Genomic DNA, 16,930 nt, shown 5'->3' with positions numbered 1-16,930 from the left:
TTCCTTTATTAATTTATTGTATGTATCTGAATATTGTTATACAATTATACAGTATGTAATGAAGTTTTACTTAAAAATTGTAATAACGATTGAATTTCATAATCAAATGGTTATGCTACACAACATCCGACAGTATTCATTCATCTTTAAAACGTAAGCGATCATGTCAGTGAGTCTACCTATTTATTACTATTTTTTTCTACTTAACACACTTCCCTCTTATAATTTAATAATGTGGTTTTGCTAAGCGAAAGAAAGGTAAAGAACTGGAAGAAAGTACCGATATTAAGAAAATTCCGTAACAGATTTCTAATTAACTATTTCAACTCCACTGGCAACAAAAAAGATACTTGTATTTGAAATTATAATGTAATATACATGACATCTCTGGTCTCTCATCTTCGAGTCGGAAATTGTTATGAGAATTTTTTTGACATTGCCTGTCCCAATGCACTTGCAGAACGTTCATTTTCCAAGGTAATTTATAAAATACTAATTGAAGGGTTCAGAGCCATAGCTGGCCAATCGCTATTTATTAAAAACGGAGAAAGCAAGTGTTAAAGTTAAGTAATAATAATAATAATCCGTGGCGCTACAGCCCGTGAAGGGCCTAGACCGACCAGCCGGCTGCTGGCCTCACGCCCACATGTCGAAGCAAAGGTGGACGATCATCCAACCAGAATGGAGGTATCGTGTGGTTAGCACGTTTATCCCCCCCAGCCGTTATAGCTGGCATTCGCAACCGGATTTCGCTACCTATCGTAGCTCCCCATGTGTATCACGATTCTGGGTGGGCATTGGTCCCATATACTGGCCGAAATTTCATGAGAAAATTTCTTCCCCCATGAGGACTCGAACCAGCGCGCATTCCGTAACGCGAGTCCTAGGCAGGATGCCTTAGACCGCGACGCCACGGCGCGGGACAAAAGGTAAGTATATTCCATAATTTAATGAAGATTGACATATCATTTAATTTTAATGAGCATACTTTATATTACTTGCTATTGTTTCGTTAAATTATGGTAATGACTTCATTTTAACTCTTGTTTTCTCCATTTTTAATAAATGGCGCTTGGCCCTCTATGGCTCTGAACCCTTCAATTTTATTACGAAATTGCATGACACAACCATACTTAAATAATAATTTAAATTTGATGAATAATGAACATGAAATTTTGGCGAATATTGGATTTGAAAAGGCAATTTACGGTTTTGCCTTCTCAAAGTACTGAGTCCAGAGACTAGTAGGCCTATTTAAGGAAAGAGTGTTAATAAATGTGTGACTCTGAGTGAAATCCGTCCTTATGTTCAGTTAAGTTACACAACGCAGAACTGCAAGCATTGTATTCTTCACCTGACACAATTAGGAACATTAAATCCAGACATTTGAGATGGGCAGAGCATGTAGCACGTATGGACGAATCCAGAAATGCATATAAAGTGTTATATAGTTGGGAGGTCAGAAAGAAAAATACCTTTTGGGAGGCGAAGGCGTAGATGGAAGGACAATGTATTAAAGTAGATTTGAGGGAGGTGGGAAATGATGGTGCTGAGGGTAGGGACCGATGGCGGGCTTATGTGAGGGCGGCAATGAACGTTCGGTTTCTCTAAAAGCCATAAGTTTTACTTTTTACATTTTAGTCAAAGGGCCCAATCATTCTTGATTCGTCCCTGCTACTAGTCAACTACTACTAGGTCTACTGGTCGACCTGGTTGGCGAGTTGGTATAGCGCTGGCCTTCTATGCCCAAGCTTGCGGGTTCGATCCCGGGCCAGGTCGATGGCATTTAAGTGTGCTTAAATGCGACATACTCCTGTCAGTAGATTTACTGGCATGTAAAAGAACTCCTGCGGGACAAAATTCCGGCACATCCGGCGACGCTGATATAACCTCTGCAGTTGCGAGCGTCGTTAAATAAAACGTAACTTTTTAACTAAGCCTACTACTACTACTACTACTACTACTACTACTACTACTTCTACTACTACTACTACTACTACTAATATTAATACTACTACTAATATTAATACTACTACTACCACTACTATATTACTACCTACTACACACTACAGGGATGTCAAGGTCAGAGCACGCGAAAGACTCTACGTGCTATCAAGTGCTAACGGGTTCCAATGAGTCTATTCTACAGGCAGTAGCGGTGAAAAAGAAGGGGTGAGCAAAATGAACTCTATTGGCCTACTACTGCAAGATGAATTAAACTGCTTTTCAGTAATAGATAATGTGTTACGCTCATACAAGAAAACATGAAATAAAAGCATGTTTTGCAGCGTGTACTTCTCTAATAAATGCAATTATTATAAAATAGTAGGATATAACAAATAATAAACATAGCTTCTCTTTAACTTAAGCAGTTTTACATAATGAGACTTATATTTAGCCTAATTATTATTAACTGTTACATAATCATGTACTACTTATATGAGCATCATCACACTTGTAGAAACAAATTTGAATTCCTGACTTCTCGCGTAATTCGGAAGTTCTTTTTTACTGATTTTTGCCGACACCATTTTTTAGGACTGCATGAAACTATATAGGCTTGCACTATGATTATTGAAATAAATATTTGTATGATCCAAAACACAGGTTTAAAGTCGGACTTAGGATATTCTTTTTTACATAATGATAGCCTATGTAAAACACAACTTGTTAGGAAAAAATCGAATTCGATAAATTTTGGACTTCGGATGTTTGTCAATTCAGGTATTCAATTGTAACTGTGTTGGTATATTTGCTAGGATTGATGAGTAAGGATCAAAAAATAAATCCAACTTGGACTGGACTTGGACAGATATTTTTTAAAACATTGCAATATTTTATACTGTTGAATTCAATGACTGAAAGCGTTGAAATGATAAAAATTGTGCTGTGAGATCTGTAACATCCACAGTGAAATCTTCATCTGAACAATATCTGTTGACACAAATTAATTGATTTTTTCCTTGCGATCTCAAATTCAAAACGTTCAGATACTCGAATATATCCTTGAGAAAGTTACGTTCCTCGATCAATGTAGAGTCAACTAGTTCTGGACTGCCTCTATTTTTCTATTATGAATTCTGACAAGTATTCACGCAATTCAAAATACCTGGACAGAACTTTTTCTTGGCTTAACCGAAGGATATCGTAATGGTAAGAAACGTCGTCAAACTGAGAATTTATGTACGGAAATCTGAACAATTTATAGACACAACTCGTAACTGACATGTCATGAGTCTACGCCAATAGCAGCACTCACTTTTGTTTGTACTTTATTCTGTAAACATAAATACAATGCTGTGAGGAAGAAGCTCTACAATATATCTTCACATATATTTACTACTATTTAATGTCAATAAAAACAAACTAATTTGAATATTATATCATTCTGTAGATGAACTAATAATTTCAGGCGTTCGACACTGCTTGTCTTTGTAACTAAATAATTTCCACAAACCAACAAAGAGCATCAGCTCATCTTTCACTTACATACGAAGTCAAGAGTCTAGTTAGCCTGAAACTTACTGAACGACTTCTTCGTCAATGTGTAATGTACAACCCTTGTGTTCACCAGTGAAATGTACCTAAGTGTCTTACATGCGCATTCGGGCTGTGAGCACGTTTGCGCTCTCGTTGACATCATTGACCTACTACTACTACTACTACTACTACTACTACTACTAATAATAATAATAATAATAATAATAATAATAATAATAATAATAATAATAACTACTAATAATAGTAATAATAATAATAATAATAATAATAATAATAATAATAATAATAATAATAATAATAATTTAATAATGTTCAAATTTAACTGCAGAGAATTTAATTGCTCATTATTTTTAACACTTACATTGAATAGTACCAGCAACAGCAGGCAGATGAAAAGGCACGCACGAGTCATGGTGTTAGCTGTTTGTTAACCTGACGCACTGTTAACGAATAGCTTGCATGCACTATTTTATATAGCTGTAGTGGAGTCCAGTGGCCTTGCCAGTGTTTTTGTTCAGATTTCAGTGTAGGACTGTAAAACATTAATTTGATTATACACGATGAAGTCCACACCTGTGGAGTAACGGTCAGCGCGTCTGGCTGCGAAACCAGGTGGCCCGGGTTCGAATCCCGGTCGGGGCAAGTTACCTGGTTGAGGTTTTTTCCGGAGTTTTCCCTCAACCCAATACGAGCAAATGCTGGGTAACTTTCGGTGCCGGACTCATTTCACCGGCATTATCATCTTCATATCATTCAGACGCTAAATAACCTAGATGTTGATACAGCGTCGTAAAATAACCCAATACACGATGAACTGTAAGTAATGTAATTAATTTCAGAGGGTTATTCTTTGAGATATTTCGAACAAAACAGTTTAATACAATTTTGGTCGTTTTTGCTTCCTTTTGGAGTTAAAATTTGTTGTTATATGAAATATTTCATAGCGTCTTTTGGGAAAACCATTTATTTAATTGCCAAAAGCTCAGTAAATTTAAGAAGGCAGTGTATTATGATAATAAGTGATTGAAAGAATTTTAGTTTTGACCTTTAGATGTGTAGAAATTTGATCCGAAGTAGTATATGCTGTAGCTAGTCCGTTCGACCTGCACTGAGATTGTATTCACACTTTGAGAGCACGAGTTGCCCACCCATGTCCAAGACGAAGAAGCATTTGCGGACCTCTGGAAAAGTAACTAAAGAGAATAGTTAAGCGCTTTCTGTGGCATTATATGGGGGAGAAACGTGGACATTACGACGAAGTGAAGATAAACGACTAGGAGCATTTGAAATGTGAATATGGAAAAGAATTGAGCTTGTCAAATGGACAGGCAGAATAAGAAATGAAGCTGTGCTGGAAAGAGTTGGTGAAAAAAGAATGATGCTGAAACTGATCAGAAAAAGAAAAAGGAATATACTGGTCACTGGCTGAGAAGAAACTGCCTACTGAAGGATGCACTGAAAAGGATGATGAACGGGAGAAAAGTTCGGGACAGAAGAAGATATCAGATGATAGACGACATTAAGATGTATGGATCGCATGCGGAGACAAAGAGGAAGACAGAAAATAGGAATGATTGGAGAATGCTGAGTTTGCAGTGAAAGACCTGCCATTTGACAGAACATTATGTATGAGTGAATTATATTGTGTGGTATACGTAACACAACATAATATTTTTATACTGTATGTACTTAATATGATACAACTCATGTATTTAAAATCCAGACATCGTGATGGACTCAGGTTACAAAGCTACCACTGTGTCCGTTAAAAAAAAAGTGTTTCAGGTTTAAACATGATCAGGCCATTGTCCGACATGGGCAGCGGTGTTACAGATGTAGGCGATAATATAATAAATACGTTATAAATTATTATATAATGCGTTGTATTCATAGGCATTGTGCAATGTTTTCGGGGAATCACCCTTATTGTGTCAGTGCAGCACTGACTTTTTACGTATCTTGGATCGAACACGTAACTTCCGAAGTTTTTATAATAACGATGTGAGTCCATGATTTACAGAAAGGAAATAATAAAAAATGCACACAGCTTTATGTCGCTTTGACTTCAATCTGATGCGTAATGCTGAACGACTTCCATTATAATAACATATTTTTATTTAATTTTTCGTAACATTAGAGAAAATATGCAGACGCTTCCTGTTCTGTTTAATAACAAAATTATTATTATTCTACATAAAAATTCCCACTCTCTGTGCTGTCGCTACATTTCCATGGAGATACAGAGGTGCTTTATCAGGCGGTAAATTAAGCATCCATAAAGGTCCGTTCCCACTTACAAGCATACATTCTGTTGGGGCAGATAACATTTTTTTTTTCTTCCACCATGTTAATAATGTCAAAAGAAGTGCTTATACAAATTTTGGTCACTCGACCTCAATTACGAGGCCATCCAGAAAGTGATTTTCCCTGGGGCCGTTTACAGTGAAAAAACACAATTGCATGGAAAGATTTATTGAAACAGATACAGTAATTGTTGCGATATTTGTCAACATATCAACCACGGAAATTGAGATATTTGTCATACCATGGGATCAGTTTTTGTATCCTTGTGTCGTAAAGTCAGCCGTTTGGGATCGGAACCAGAGTTGACAGCCGTCTGCACCTCTCTGTCGATACCATGATATGACCAATGTCTCAATTCCGGTGGGGAATATGTTGAAAAATAGCTCAATAATTGCTGTGTCTGTTCCAATAATGTTTTTAGTGAAATTATGTTTTCTTTCTGTTAACGGCCCCTGGCGAACTTATTTTTTTACGGTCCTCGTACTTGCGGTTGAGTAGCCAAAATTTGTATAAACATTTCTTTTGTCATTATTAACATGGTGAATGAAAAAAAAGTTTTTTTTATCTGCCCCCATCAGAATGTTTGCTTGTTAGCGGAATCAAATCGAACGGATTTTCTCTTCACAATGTATTCAAATAGAAGATAGTAGAAAGCGACGCTTCAAATCGAACCGAATCGAATTGAACAGGATTCATGCGTCAACTACAGAATTCTCCGTCTGCATGTACTGTATGTGTGTGTCTCCGTCTGCGTGTATGTGTGATTCTCAGTCTGTGTGTATGTATGTATGTATGTATCTATGTATGTGCGTGTGTGTATGTGCGTCTGTGTGTTTTTTTTGTCTGTGTTGAATGCGTGCGTGTGCCAACATATTTTCTTACTCCAAGATCTTATATTTTTTCACTTGGCAGTTTGACGTTGGTGAGAGATGATGATTTACGAAATTAAAGATGCTTATATAAAAGTCATTATAGCATTGAGCAATAGTTTATTTGAAGATATGGGGATTTTATTTGCATTAGTCAACTCCGGCCATGCCAAAATTTCTTCATCTTCAATTTGTGCTCTCTTACAATAATTCTGGATGGTTCTTCGCGTGGCCTTTCTGCAACCCTTTCCTTTAATGTCGCACTGACCAGCAGAGCTCCAACGGCAGCAAAATCTGCCTCATGCAATCATCTTTTAACATCGTTTTGTTATCGGGGTCTGAATTGCTTATACAGCTTGAATTACAAGCATTTCTTTCCACACACCACCAATAGCCTACAATCTTCAGCCATCTCTGCGTCTGAAGTATCCATCCATCCATCCATCCATCCATCCATCCATCCATCCATCCATCCATCCATCCATCCATCCATCCATCTTTTACTAAAATGTTTTGTATTTTCTTTGAACTAATGATTAGTGCCATTATGTTAGTTAAAGTTTGTAACGGAAAACTTAGTATTCTGAATTTGCTTAGCAGCGGCTATATTGCAACACAATGCAGTGAAAATGTTGGGCATTTTTGTTCATGAACATTCAGAAGTGGACATTTTCTTGACTGGATATGTTTGTCCATGGATTTTTTTTCTTGGAGTTTTTGCACTGAAGTTTTTGCATATGTGGACATTTTTACTTCTGGACGCATTGAGTTGCACATTTCATCCTGGAAGTAGAATACATACCTCACAAGTTTCCATGTCCCTCGACGAAGTTGAAGGTGTTAGCGTTACAATGTACAATCATGTACAGTCGTCAAAAGAAAAAGTGGCCGCTCTCTTGAAGTAAAGTTCCCTTCGGGTATCTTCGCTACAATTCGGGGACAGGCGACGTTACATGTTGTTGGACCACATTGCCTGATATCTACAGTTATAATTAAAATATTCTGTGTGTTACTTTATAACGTAATGGTAGCGTTCCGGCTTCTTATTCGTGAGGTCCTATATTCGAATACAACCAAATTAATATATCTGTAATAATGATTGAGATTAAGACGATGATAACGAGAATGATGGTAATGGAGATTAAGTCAACAATGGTAACGATAATAATGGTATTAGAGACAAAACAGAGAGATAACAATGTTAATCGAGATTGAGACAATGCGACGATGATAACAATAATACTGTTGATAATACTGACGATGATAATGATAATAATGGTAATGGAGACAACGTCTTTGATTGTGAAATATGGGTGGAATGGAATTTTATCAATATTTATATTTGATCCTGTGGGATTATTTGATCCTGTTTGATGTAGAAATAATAAATGTACTATTAAGGCAGCGATGATAATTGTACTAATGGTGATGTTAATTGAGAAAACGATGATAAAAATAATGGTGATGGAGAATAAGACCACGATGATAAAGACAATAAATCTGATGTTGGCATTGCTGGATCATAAATTTATGTGCTGAAAATCAAATCTGAAACGTGGGGTACTCTGAAATGTTGACTTTGAACATATCACAGCACTCAGTTGGAAAAATCAAGAACTTTAGCACAGGCCCTTCACAAGAATGGACCACGTCTCTGGTTTAGCGCTAGAACCTAACGGACCAGGTTCGATCCCTCACTCGGTCATAATGGATTTTGTGTTGGACGAAACACACGTTGCAGAGGGTTTTTCTTGGCGTTTTCCTCTTTCCTTCTTGAATTAAATCAATACTCTCCTCCTCCCCACCATTTAATCTATCACCTGCATTACTTATAAATTAGGTGGAATGAAGACTCGGGAGAAGTATAGAATACTGGTATAGGATTGAAGCGTTTAGGTTCTGAGACTTGGGGATGGGACCTAGTTGCGTCATGAATGAGACAGGATGACCCACCTGTCAGCATCGGGTTCACGAACATCACATGGGCCACCTGTGAGACTGGAATTCATCGCGTATAGGGTGACTGTGGGCCAATGACTGAACCATCCCTGGTCCGATCTTCGAAAATAAAGTCATTCAGTCATAAGAAAACTTCAGAGAATAAGGATTTCAACGAACAGCAGATAAAAAAGAGGTACATATATTGTGGATGAAGATTACGTGCTATGGTGTACACACGATAACCTTGAATTAATGAACAAATAAATAAATTCAGTCAATCAATGAATCAAAGTTATGAATTTGTGATGTGAGCTGATGAAAAGAATTCGCTTAGTATGAACACGTAACGTGTAGCGATGAAGGAGAAGTACTGTAAATGTATGAAGTTCTAATGACATGTTTTATGTGTGTTACATTAAGTGTGAAATGAATGGGTGATGCGAGGCTGATACGCAGGGATATTTTGAAATGTAGCGCATTAAAATGCAATTGTAGCCATGACAGTGAGCACATATAATATGCGGAATGTCCTTGATTCGAATGGCTCTGTCCAGATAGCTATGATATATCGTAAAAATTAAGTTTTTAGTAACATTTATAATTTAAAATTGCAAAAAGTATTTGTGGTGTACAGTTCCAGAACGACTTATGTTACAGTCACAATAAGAATTTTATTGCGATTATGACTGACTGCTAATGCTGTATTTTATTCTTCTTCTTCTTATTATTTGGTATTACAGCCCAAGTGGCCTTAACCTCCTCTATGACTCTCTTCCAGCCTTCTCTATCCATCGCCAACTCCCTCCAATTCCTTATTCCAGATCTATTCACATCCGCTCGTACACAATTCTACCATCTTGTTCTCGGTCTTCCTCTTAATCTGGTTCCATCTGTGTTGTTATTGAAGACAATCTTCACTTTCCTTGTTGTTTCCATCCTTGTGACGTGTCCCAACCATCTCAATCTTTGACATCTTATTATATCTGGCTCTCCATCCATCCAGTTTCAATTACTCCGAAGATCATTCTTAAGATTTTCCTCTCAAATACTGCTAGTTGTTTGCATATATTTTTATTTAGGACCCATGTTTCTGTACCATATGTTATAATGGGTCTTATTAGGGTTTTTTAAATCTTAATTTTGATTTCTCTAGATATTATTTTATTTTTAACAATTGGTAAAAGTGAATAATATGCCCTGTTAGCCAGATTTATTCTTCTTTGTACCTCATTCCTTAGGTCATTATTTGCTGTCAATATTGACCCGAGATATGAAAATTCTTTCACCCTTTCAAACTTTTATGTTCCAATTTTAACTTCCTTCACTTGATCGTTTTTTCTTTTGGTGATTGACATAAATTTGGACCCTGTATTTTATTATTAATGTATAAATAATTAAATTCTACATTATATTTGAAGATATCAACTATCCAAAGCGCTTGTTTCATTGTCTCATTCAGTTGGTCATATGAATTAGATCACTGCTATTGAAGAAAATTATTATGTGCTTTAACCATAATTACAACCTAACTCAGCTAAAGGACATAAGGGAAATATTTGTGAACACATGGATATGTACAGAGCGTTTGGCTCGGCTGTGGGCCGATACAGTACATGCATGTGTGGCGAGAGACGCGCGGTGTAGACAGCGACAATTTCTATCTGTAACTTCCCGCGTAGTTCAATACATGTAACTTTCATCATCAATAGTATACACACAGTTATATCTCTATTTTAATACTACAACTAGATAATTGCACTTTTGCGTGAACATGAGTTGTCTACATTTCCAGAATTGTGATTTTTCATATGGTACAACTAGATAGACCTAAGTGAGATTTTGTTTCACTTGCATACTTGTAGTATATATATATATATATATATATATATATATATATATATCCGAGCCCCACAGCTAGGTATCTACAGTTTTATAATTGTAGCACATAACAAATTCAGCCTTTAAAATAATAATATTGGCAGTCCTGTGTATTCAGAGCATTATTACAACAATCTACATTTTGGTGCTCTTTTAAGTACATCATGAGCTTAAGATCGGCTTTAATAAGTGAAAACGTTAAAAACTAGGAACAGTTTGAGGAAAACAACTTGAACATTAGGAAGAAATATGATAATGAGAACCCATTTACATGGCAGAACGTGTGTTGGTTAAACTTCACAAAAGTCAGAAGAACTTGTATTGAGATTCAAGAGAACCATGACGAAGAATTTCGGTCCATGCACTCTGGAAGAAATAACCGACGTCTCAATGGCATCTAGGCAAATTTGATACCTCCATTTGGAACCAGCATTTCAATTTCAAATGCTAAGTATGACGACTTGCTATCTGTTTTTAAAATTGATCCTCCTGCTCTTGGAAAACAGTTATAGTGGTAAGGCACAGGATTATGTGTTAGAAGAAGAAGAAGAAGAAGAAGAAGAAGGATGAGGAGCGGAATAAGTAGAAGATGATGATGCTTGATGATTATGAAGAGAAATTGGATGCCTAAGAAGTAAAGTTAAATTTTTATGTCAGAAATTGTGATGTTTGTGTTAAGATATATAATTTGCAAAATTCATTAATAAAGTTATTTATAACATTCTTATTTTATTTTCAACTTTTAAATTCATAAGAAATTGAAGAGTTGAATGAATATAGGTGTCATGCTTCAAAAAATAAGCAACAGAGCCGAGGTGATTTATATGTGTAGCTACATGCAACCTGAAATCTATGTTTACCTCTAATTATAACACAAGAGTATGTGAAACAGAACTATAAATAATTGATTCTGGTTTAATAAAACTAAATATCAATATCATTAGCACTGTGTGTGGCAATATCTCCAATCCATTTGAAATGACATTTCCAAAATTTTGTTTTAATGTGTATTATATTTTATTTGCTTTGGGAATTATTACTATTGTATTATGTTAACTTATAGGATTTTAATTAATATTTGAGAAGAAAAATTCGCTCCGGCGCCGGGGATCGAACCCGGGTCCTTGGTTCTACGTACCAAGCGCTCTGCCCACTGAGCTACGCCGAATTCAATCCACAGCACTGGACCGAACCTTCCTCCTTCAATGTTTCCCTAGTGGCCTGACTCCAAGTTAGACATATATGTTGACGTATATGTCCAATGTCAACTGCCATTATATTAGGATCGCAATCAGTTGAGTGACTTGTTTGGCCGCGATTCCGCAGTTAAGCGCACAGTAATCTGTGCAGACATATGCACTGCAGTTATGAGAATATTATAGATTTATTAATTTGTCCTACAGAATAATATCTGTAATATTGACGATTAGTATTTGAGGAGAAAAATTCGCTCCGGCGCCGGGGATCGAACCCGGGTCCTTGGTTCTACGTACCAAGCGCTCTGACCACTGAGCTAAGCCGAATTCAATTCACGGCACCGGACCGAACCTTCCTTCAATGTTTCCCTATGTGGCCTGACTCCAAGTTAGGCATATATGTTGACGTATATGTCCAATGTCAACTGCCATTATATTAGGAGCGCACTCAGTTGAGTGACTTGAAACATTGAAGGAGGAAGGTTCGGTCCGGTGCTGTGGATTGAATTCGGCGTAGCTCAGTGATCAGAGCGCTTGGTACGTAGAACCAAGGACCCGGATTCGATCCCCGGCGCCGAAGCGAATTTTTCTCCTCAAATATTAATTGTCAATATTACAGATATTATTCTGTAGGACAAATTAATAAATCTATAATATTAAAGAATTTTGTTTATAGCAATATAGTAATTTTCTGTCATACTGGTTCAGTCAAAATAAAACGTTACATTTCGGTAAATATTCTCCATATTTTTATTATTTTTAATAGTCGAATCACTAGAGGGTTCCACCGGCATAGTTGCCGGCCGAGGTGCTTGTCTCCTGATCCAGAGTTGCGCTCGGGCGTGGGTTCGATTTATTATCTGGTTGAGATTTTTACGAGGTTTTACCCATCCCTAGGGCAAATGTCAGGCAATTTACGGCGAATCCTTGGCGCATCTCGCCAAATACCATCTCGCTGTCACCAATTCCATCGATGCTAAATAACCTCGTAGTTGATACAGCGTCATCAAATAACCTACTAGAAGAATTAGGGTGTGCTCAGGCACCGTCGACACGATCCGTACGCACGCATATTTATTTATCTAATAGTAATATGCGTTACAAGAGCGGTATGTTGAAGTTTTCATGTTCGAGGAAAAGTTTGAAAAAGCGAAACGTAGTTGAGCTTTTTTAATTTCCGAGAATTGAAAGAAAACATACCGCTCGTGTATCGTACATTATTTTGTGCGAAGATCGTTTATTACATACCTGAAAGAGAAATTTCTAATTAGTTGCAATGAAATCTCCATCTTGGTTTCTGTTCAATGACGGAAAATTTGCAAAACAAAAATATCTATCTTCAACATTGTTGCTTTAAAATGTTTTCTGTGTTTACTATACTCCAGCAGGCCGTGATATACGTCTGTCTTTTTTTTCCCCCAATCTATGATGAGTCTGGAATCTTGTTGATTTTTTCACGGCTTCCTTAATGTTACTTGCATCACGAATGCTGTAACTTTAGTAGAGTTGTAGAGTTTACTTAATTTTTGCAAATATTTAAAAACAATAATTAACAGTGCAATTTTTAGGTGAAATTGCAGTGGTAAGTTTCCAATTTATAATCATTACTACATTGAACGTCTCTAAAAATAATATGTTAAATGCCTAAAGCAGTAAAATCAATATGTCACTTAAGCGGTAAGAAGAGGGAAATTGTTATGTGTGTTAGGTTGGGAATACTGAATGTGGAATTTTAGACTTTCCGCGGATTGGTATTGTGCGGAAACCAAGCAAATACGCACGATCTCGCACAAAAAATGTTTAAACGTCAAATGCCAACATTTTTAGAGGGAAATAAGAAAATTTTTCCCTCTTCCAAAAACAATTTTGTTTACTCACTGCTGATCACAGTCAGAATTTCGTTTCACTGCATTGCTAAAGAAGTTATTTTGTGAACATGTGTAGTTTCGGATATGAGTATATCGGGTAAACAGGAAATAAGGATTTTCTACAGAAAATTTTGAGATATGAAAATTGGGGTCTGTGAAGTCAGATTAAGGCGGTAATGCCCCATCATATTATACGTATTGTAATTAACTCTTCGAATAGTATGAAAATATTTGTCTTTGTATGTTCTGTCTTGTGACATTTTAACCCTCGCAACTTAGCTGTTCTAGAATTTCATACTTACTTATCTGGGATCTTTTTTTTACTCCAAGAATATTAGTTGGGAATAATTAGGATATTTTATAGCTTAATGCATTTTTATATATATACAGTAGAAGCAAACTAATTTTTTTTCAACTAGAATTATTCACTATATTTAAAAATTGCATTAATTTTAATAGTTTAATGGCAGACAATTCATTCTGTATTTGTGTTTTTATTTTTTTTTTTCAATTATCAGAGAACACATTCACTTCCCTTGAAATAAAACATAACAAGAAAATTGTTATTGTATCAAGTGTTAATTATTACGTTTAGATAATTAATGTAGTCTCATCTCCTGCTGCAGCATAGAAACAAGAAACTAATTTTAGAAATACAAATAATCACTCTTGAACCTAGAACATTTTATCCATATCCTACACGGCAGTTTATGCTGTATTTGTTTCATTTATTCGCTTTTCAAAGTACAGTAGTGGCAATAAAAACCGGACCGACCCTTGTAGCTGATTTCAGAGCCTTGTTCACTCCAGAGCACGATAGACTGGTAGCTAAGACTTTCGTGATTCGAATCCTTCCTGGGAATGAAACTTTTTTTTGTCCCTTATTCAAATTTATTCCCAATACTTTTCGACTGCAGCGATATTTTACTACTTAATTTATTTATTTTTCCCAGAACATGAATTTACCAGCAATCGAAAATTATTGGGAATAAATTTGAATAAGGAACAAAAAATGTTTCCTTCCCAAGCAGGATTCGAACCACGAAAATCTTAGTTACCAGTCTATCGTGCTCTGGAGTGAACATGGCTCTGAAATCAGCTAAAGGGTCGGTCCGGTTTTTTTGCCACTAGTGTACATATTCACTTTGTTTACAACAAAACACTACTACTGCAAAATAATTCTAACTAGAAAATAGAGACGTGTTCTATATCTGGGGCCATCCATGAATCCAAGCAATAAACATGAAAAAACATAATGAATATATAAATATCAAAAAATAATTTTAATTCTGAAAGAAACTAAATAACCAAGGATAGCATATCTAGGTTATTGAAACGTTTCGGAGTACATAGCAATAAATCAACAAACAAAACATGATGGAATGCTTACATGTAGGTCTAAATACTAACTTACTTACTTACTTACTTACTTACAAACGGCTTTTAAGGAACCCGCAGGTTCATTGCCGCCCTCACATAAGCGCGCCATCGGTCCCTATCCTGTGCAAGATTAAACCACTCTCTATAATCATATCCCACATCCCTCAAATCCATTTTAATATTATCCTCCCATCTACGTCTCGGCTTCCCCAAAGGTCTTTTTCCCTCCGGTCTCCCAACTAACACTCTATTTGCATTTCTGTGTTCGCCCATACGTGCTACATGCCCTGCCTGTCTCAAACTCTGGATTAAATGTTCCTAATTATGTCAGGTGAAGAATACAATGCATGCAGTTCTGCGTTGTGTAACTTTCTCCATTCTCCTGTAACTACATCCCTCTTAGACCCAAATATTTTCCTAAGAACCTTATTCTCAAACAACCTTACCCTTAATCTTTGTTCGTCTCTCAAAGTGACAGTCAAAGTTTCACAACCATGCAGAACAACCGGTAATGTAACTGTTTTATAAATTCTAACTTACTGCTTTTTTGAGTGCAGACTGGATCATTAAAGCTTCTCAACCGAATAATAATAGGCATTTCCCATATTTATTCTACGTTTAATTTCTTCCCGAGTGTCATTTATATTTGTTACTGTTCCTCCAAGATGTTTGAATTTTTCCATCTCTTCGAAGGATAAATCTCCAATTTTTTATATTTCTATTTCGTACAATATTATGGTCACGAGACATTATCATACACTTTGTCTTTTCGAGATTTATTTCCAAACCTATCGCTTTACTTGATTCAAGTAAAATTTCCGTATTTTCCCTAATTGTTTGTGGATTTTCTCCTAACATATTCACGTCATCCGCATAGACAAGAAACTGATGTAACCCGTTCAATTCCAAACTCTGTCTGTTATCCTGAACTTTCCTAATGACATATTCTAGAGCGAAGTTAAAAAGTAAAGGAGACAGTGCATCTCATTGCTTTAGCCCGCAGTGAATTGGAAAAGCATCAGATAGAAACTAGCCTATACGAACTCTGCTGTACTGTAAGTTTCACTGAGACACATTTTAATTAATCGATCTAGTTTCTTGGGAATGCCAAATTCAATAAGAGTATTATATAAAACTTCTCTCTTAACCGAGTCATATGCCTTTATGAAATCTATGAATAACTGATGTACTGTAACCTTACACTCCCATTTTTCTCCAATATCTATCGAATACAAAATATCTGATCAATAGTCGATCTATTACGCCTAAAACCGCACTGGTGACCCCCAATAATTTCATCTATAAAGTCTAAATAATAAATGTAAATAATAAATATGAATATGAAATATAAAAACTAAATGTAAATAATAAATGTAAACATTAAAATGTAGACCCAAATACTAAATTAAATAATAAATATAAATAATATGGAAAACAGTAGGCGATAGCGACAATCATGTATAAACCAACATTGCCTTAATCTTGTTTCGCAGATCACAAGTTCTCAATCGCAAAATTTTTTAGCAGGGCATCCTGTATTTTCTGTTTAATTTTTGCACGCTTTTACTGATTCATTCTGTATAATTTTTATTGTGAATTATTCAGTGTAAGGTACTTCTGAAGAAGTAGAAATTTTCTTTATTTTGTACACCTGCTGCAGTATGTAGAGGTTAATATTAAATGTTAATATTATAGGTTATATAAATTTAAAATATCCTTTTTTTATTGCAAGCTGACACGAGCGTAACATTGACTATTGTGTTACTTTCATTCATTGCAGTGGCAGTTGAAAAGAGTATGGAATGGTGGCAAAACCACTAAGAATTGAATAAAATTAGTTGCAATATATTCTCTTAACAAAAGAAGAGACAATTATGTAACTGTAGGCTATAAAAAGGAACGAAATACCACGTTCCTATTTGAGCAAGGAGAGAGAGAGAGAGAGAGAGAGAGAGAGAGAGAGAGAGAGAGAAGAGGAGAGATTGTGAGTGAG

The 16,930-nt window shown here is 35.9% G+C and overlaps 1 protein-coding gene across 1 annotated transcript in view; it reads right to left on the bottom strand.

Annotated features, from left to right (window-relative positions):
- The window catches only part of LOC138708034 (uncharacterized), a 34,424-nt gene extending 30,475 nt beyond the window's left edge, over positions 1-3,949 (bottom strand). Inside the window, exon 1 of the mRNA XM_069838152.1 lies at positions 3,863-3,949. Within this exon, the coding sequence (XP_069694253.1) occupies positions 3,863-3,913 (51 nt within the window). The 5' untranslated portion in view covers positions 3,914-3,949. The remainder of the gene's footprint in view (positions 1-3,862) is intronic.
- Between the last annotated feature and the right edge of the window lie 12,981 nt (positions 3,950-16,930).

The sequence above is a fragment of the Periplaneta americana genome, chromosome 10, assembly GCF_040183065.1.
Source record: "Periplaneta americana isolate PAMFEO1 chromosome 10, P.americana_PAMFEO1_priV1, whole genome shotgun sequence".
Lineage (NCBI taxonomy): Eukaryota > Metazoa > Arthropoda > Insecta > Blattodea > Blattidae > Periplaneta > Periplaneta americana.
The sequence above is the reverse complement of the archived record's forward strand: the minus strand, read 5'-3'. Positions and strand labels throughout refer to the sequence as shown.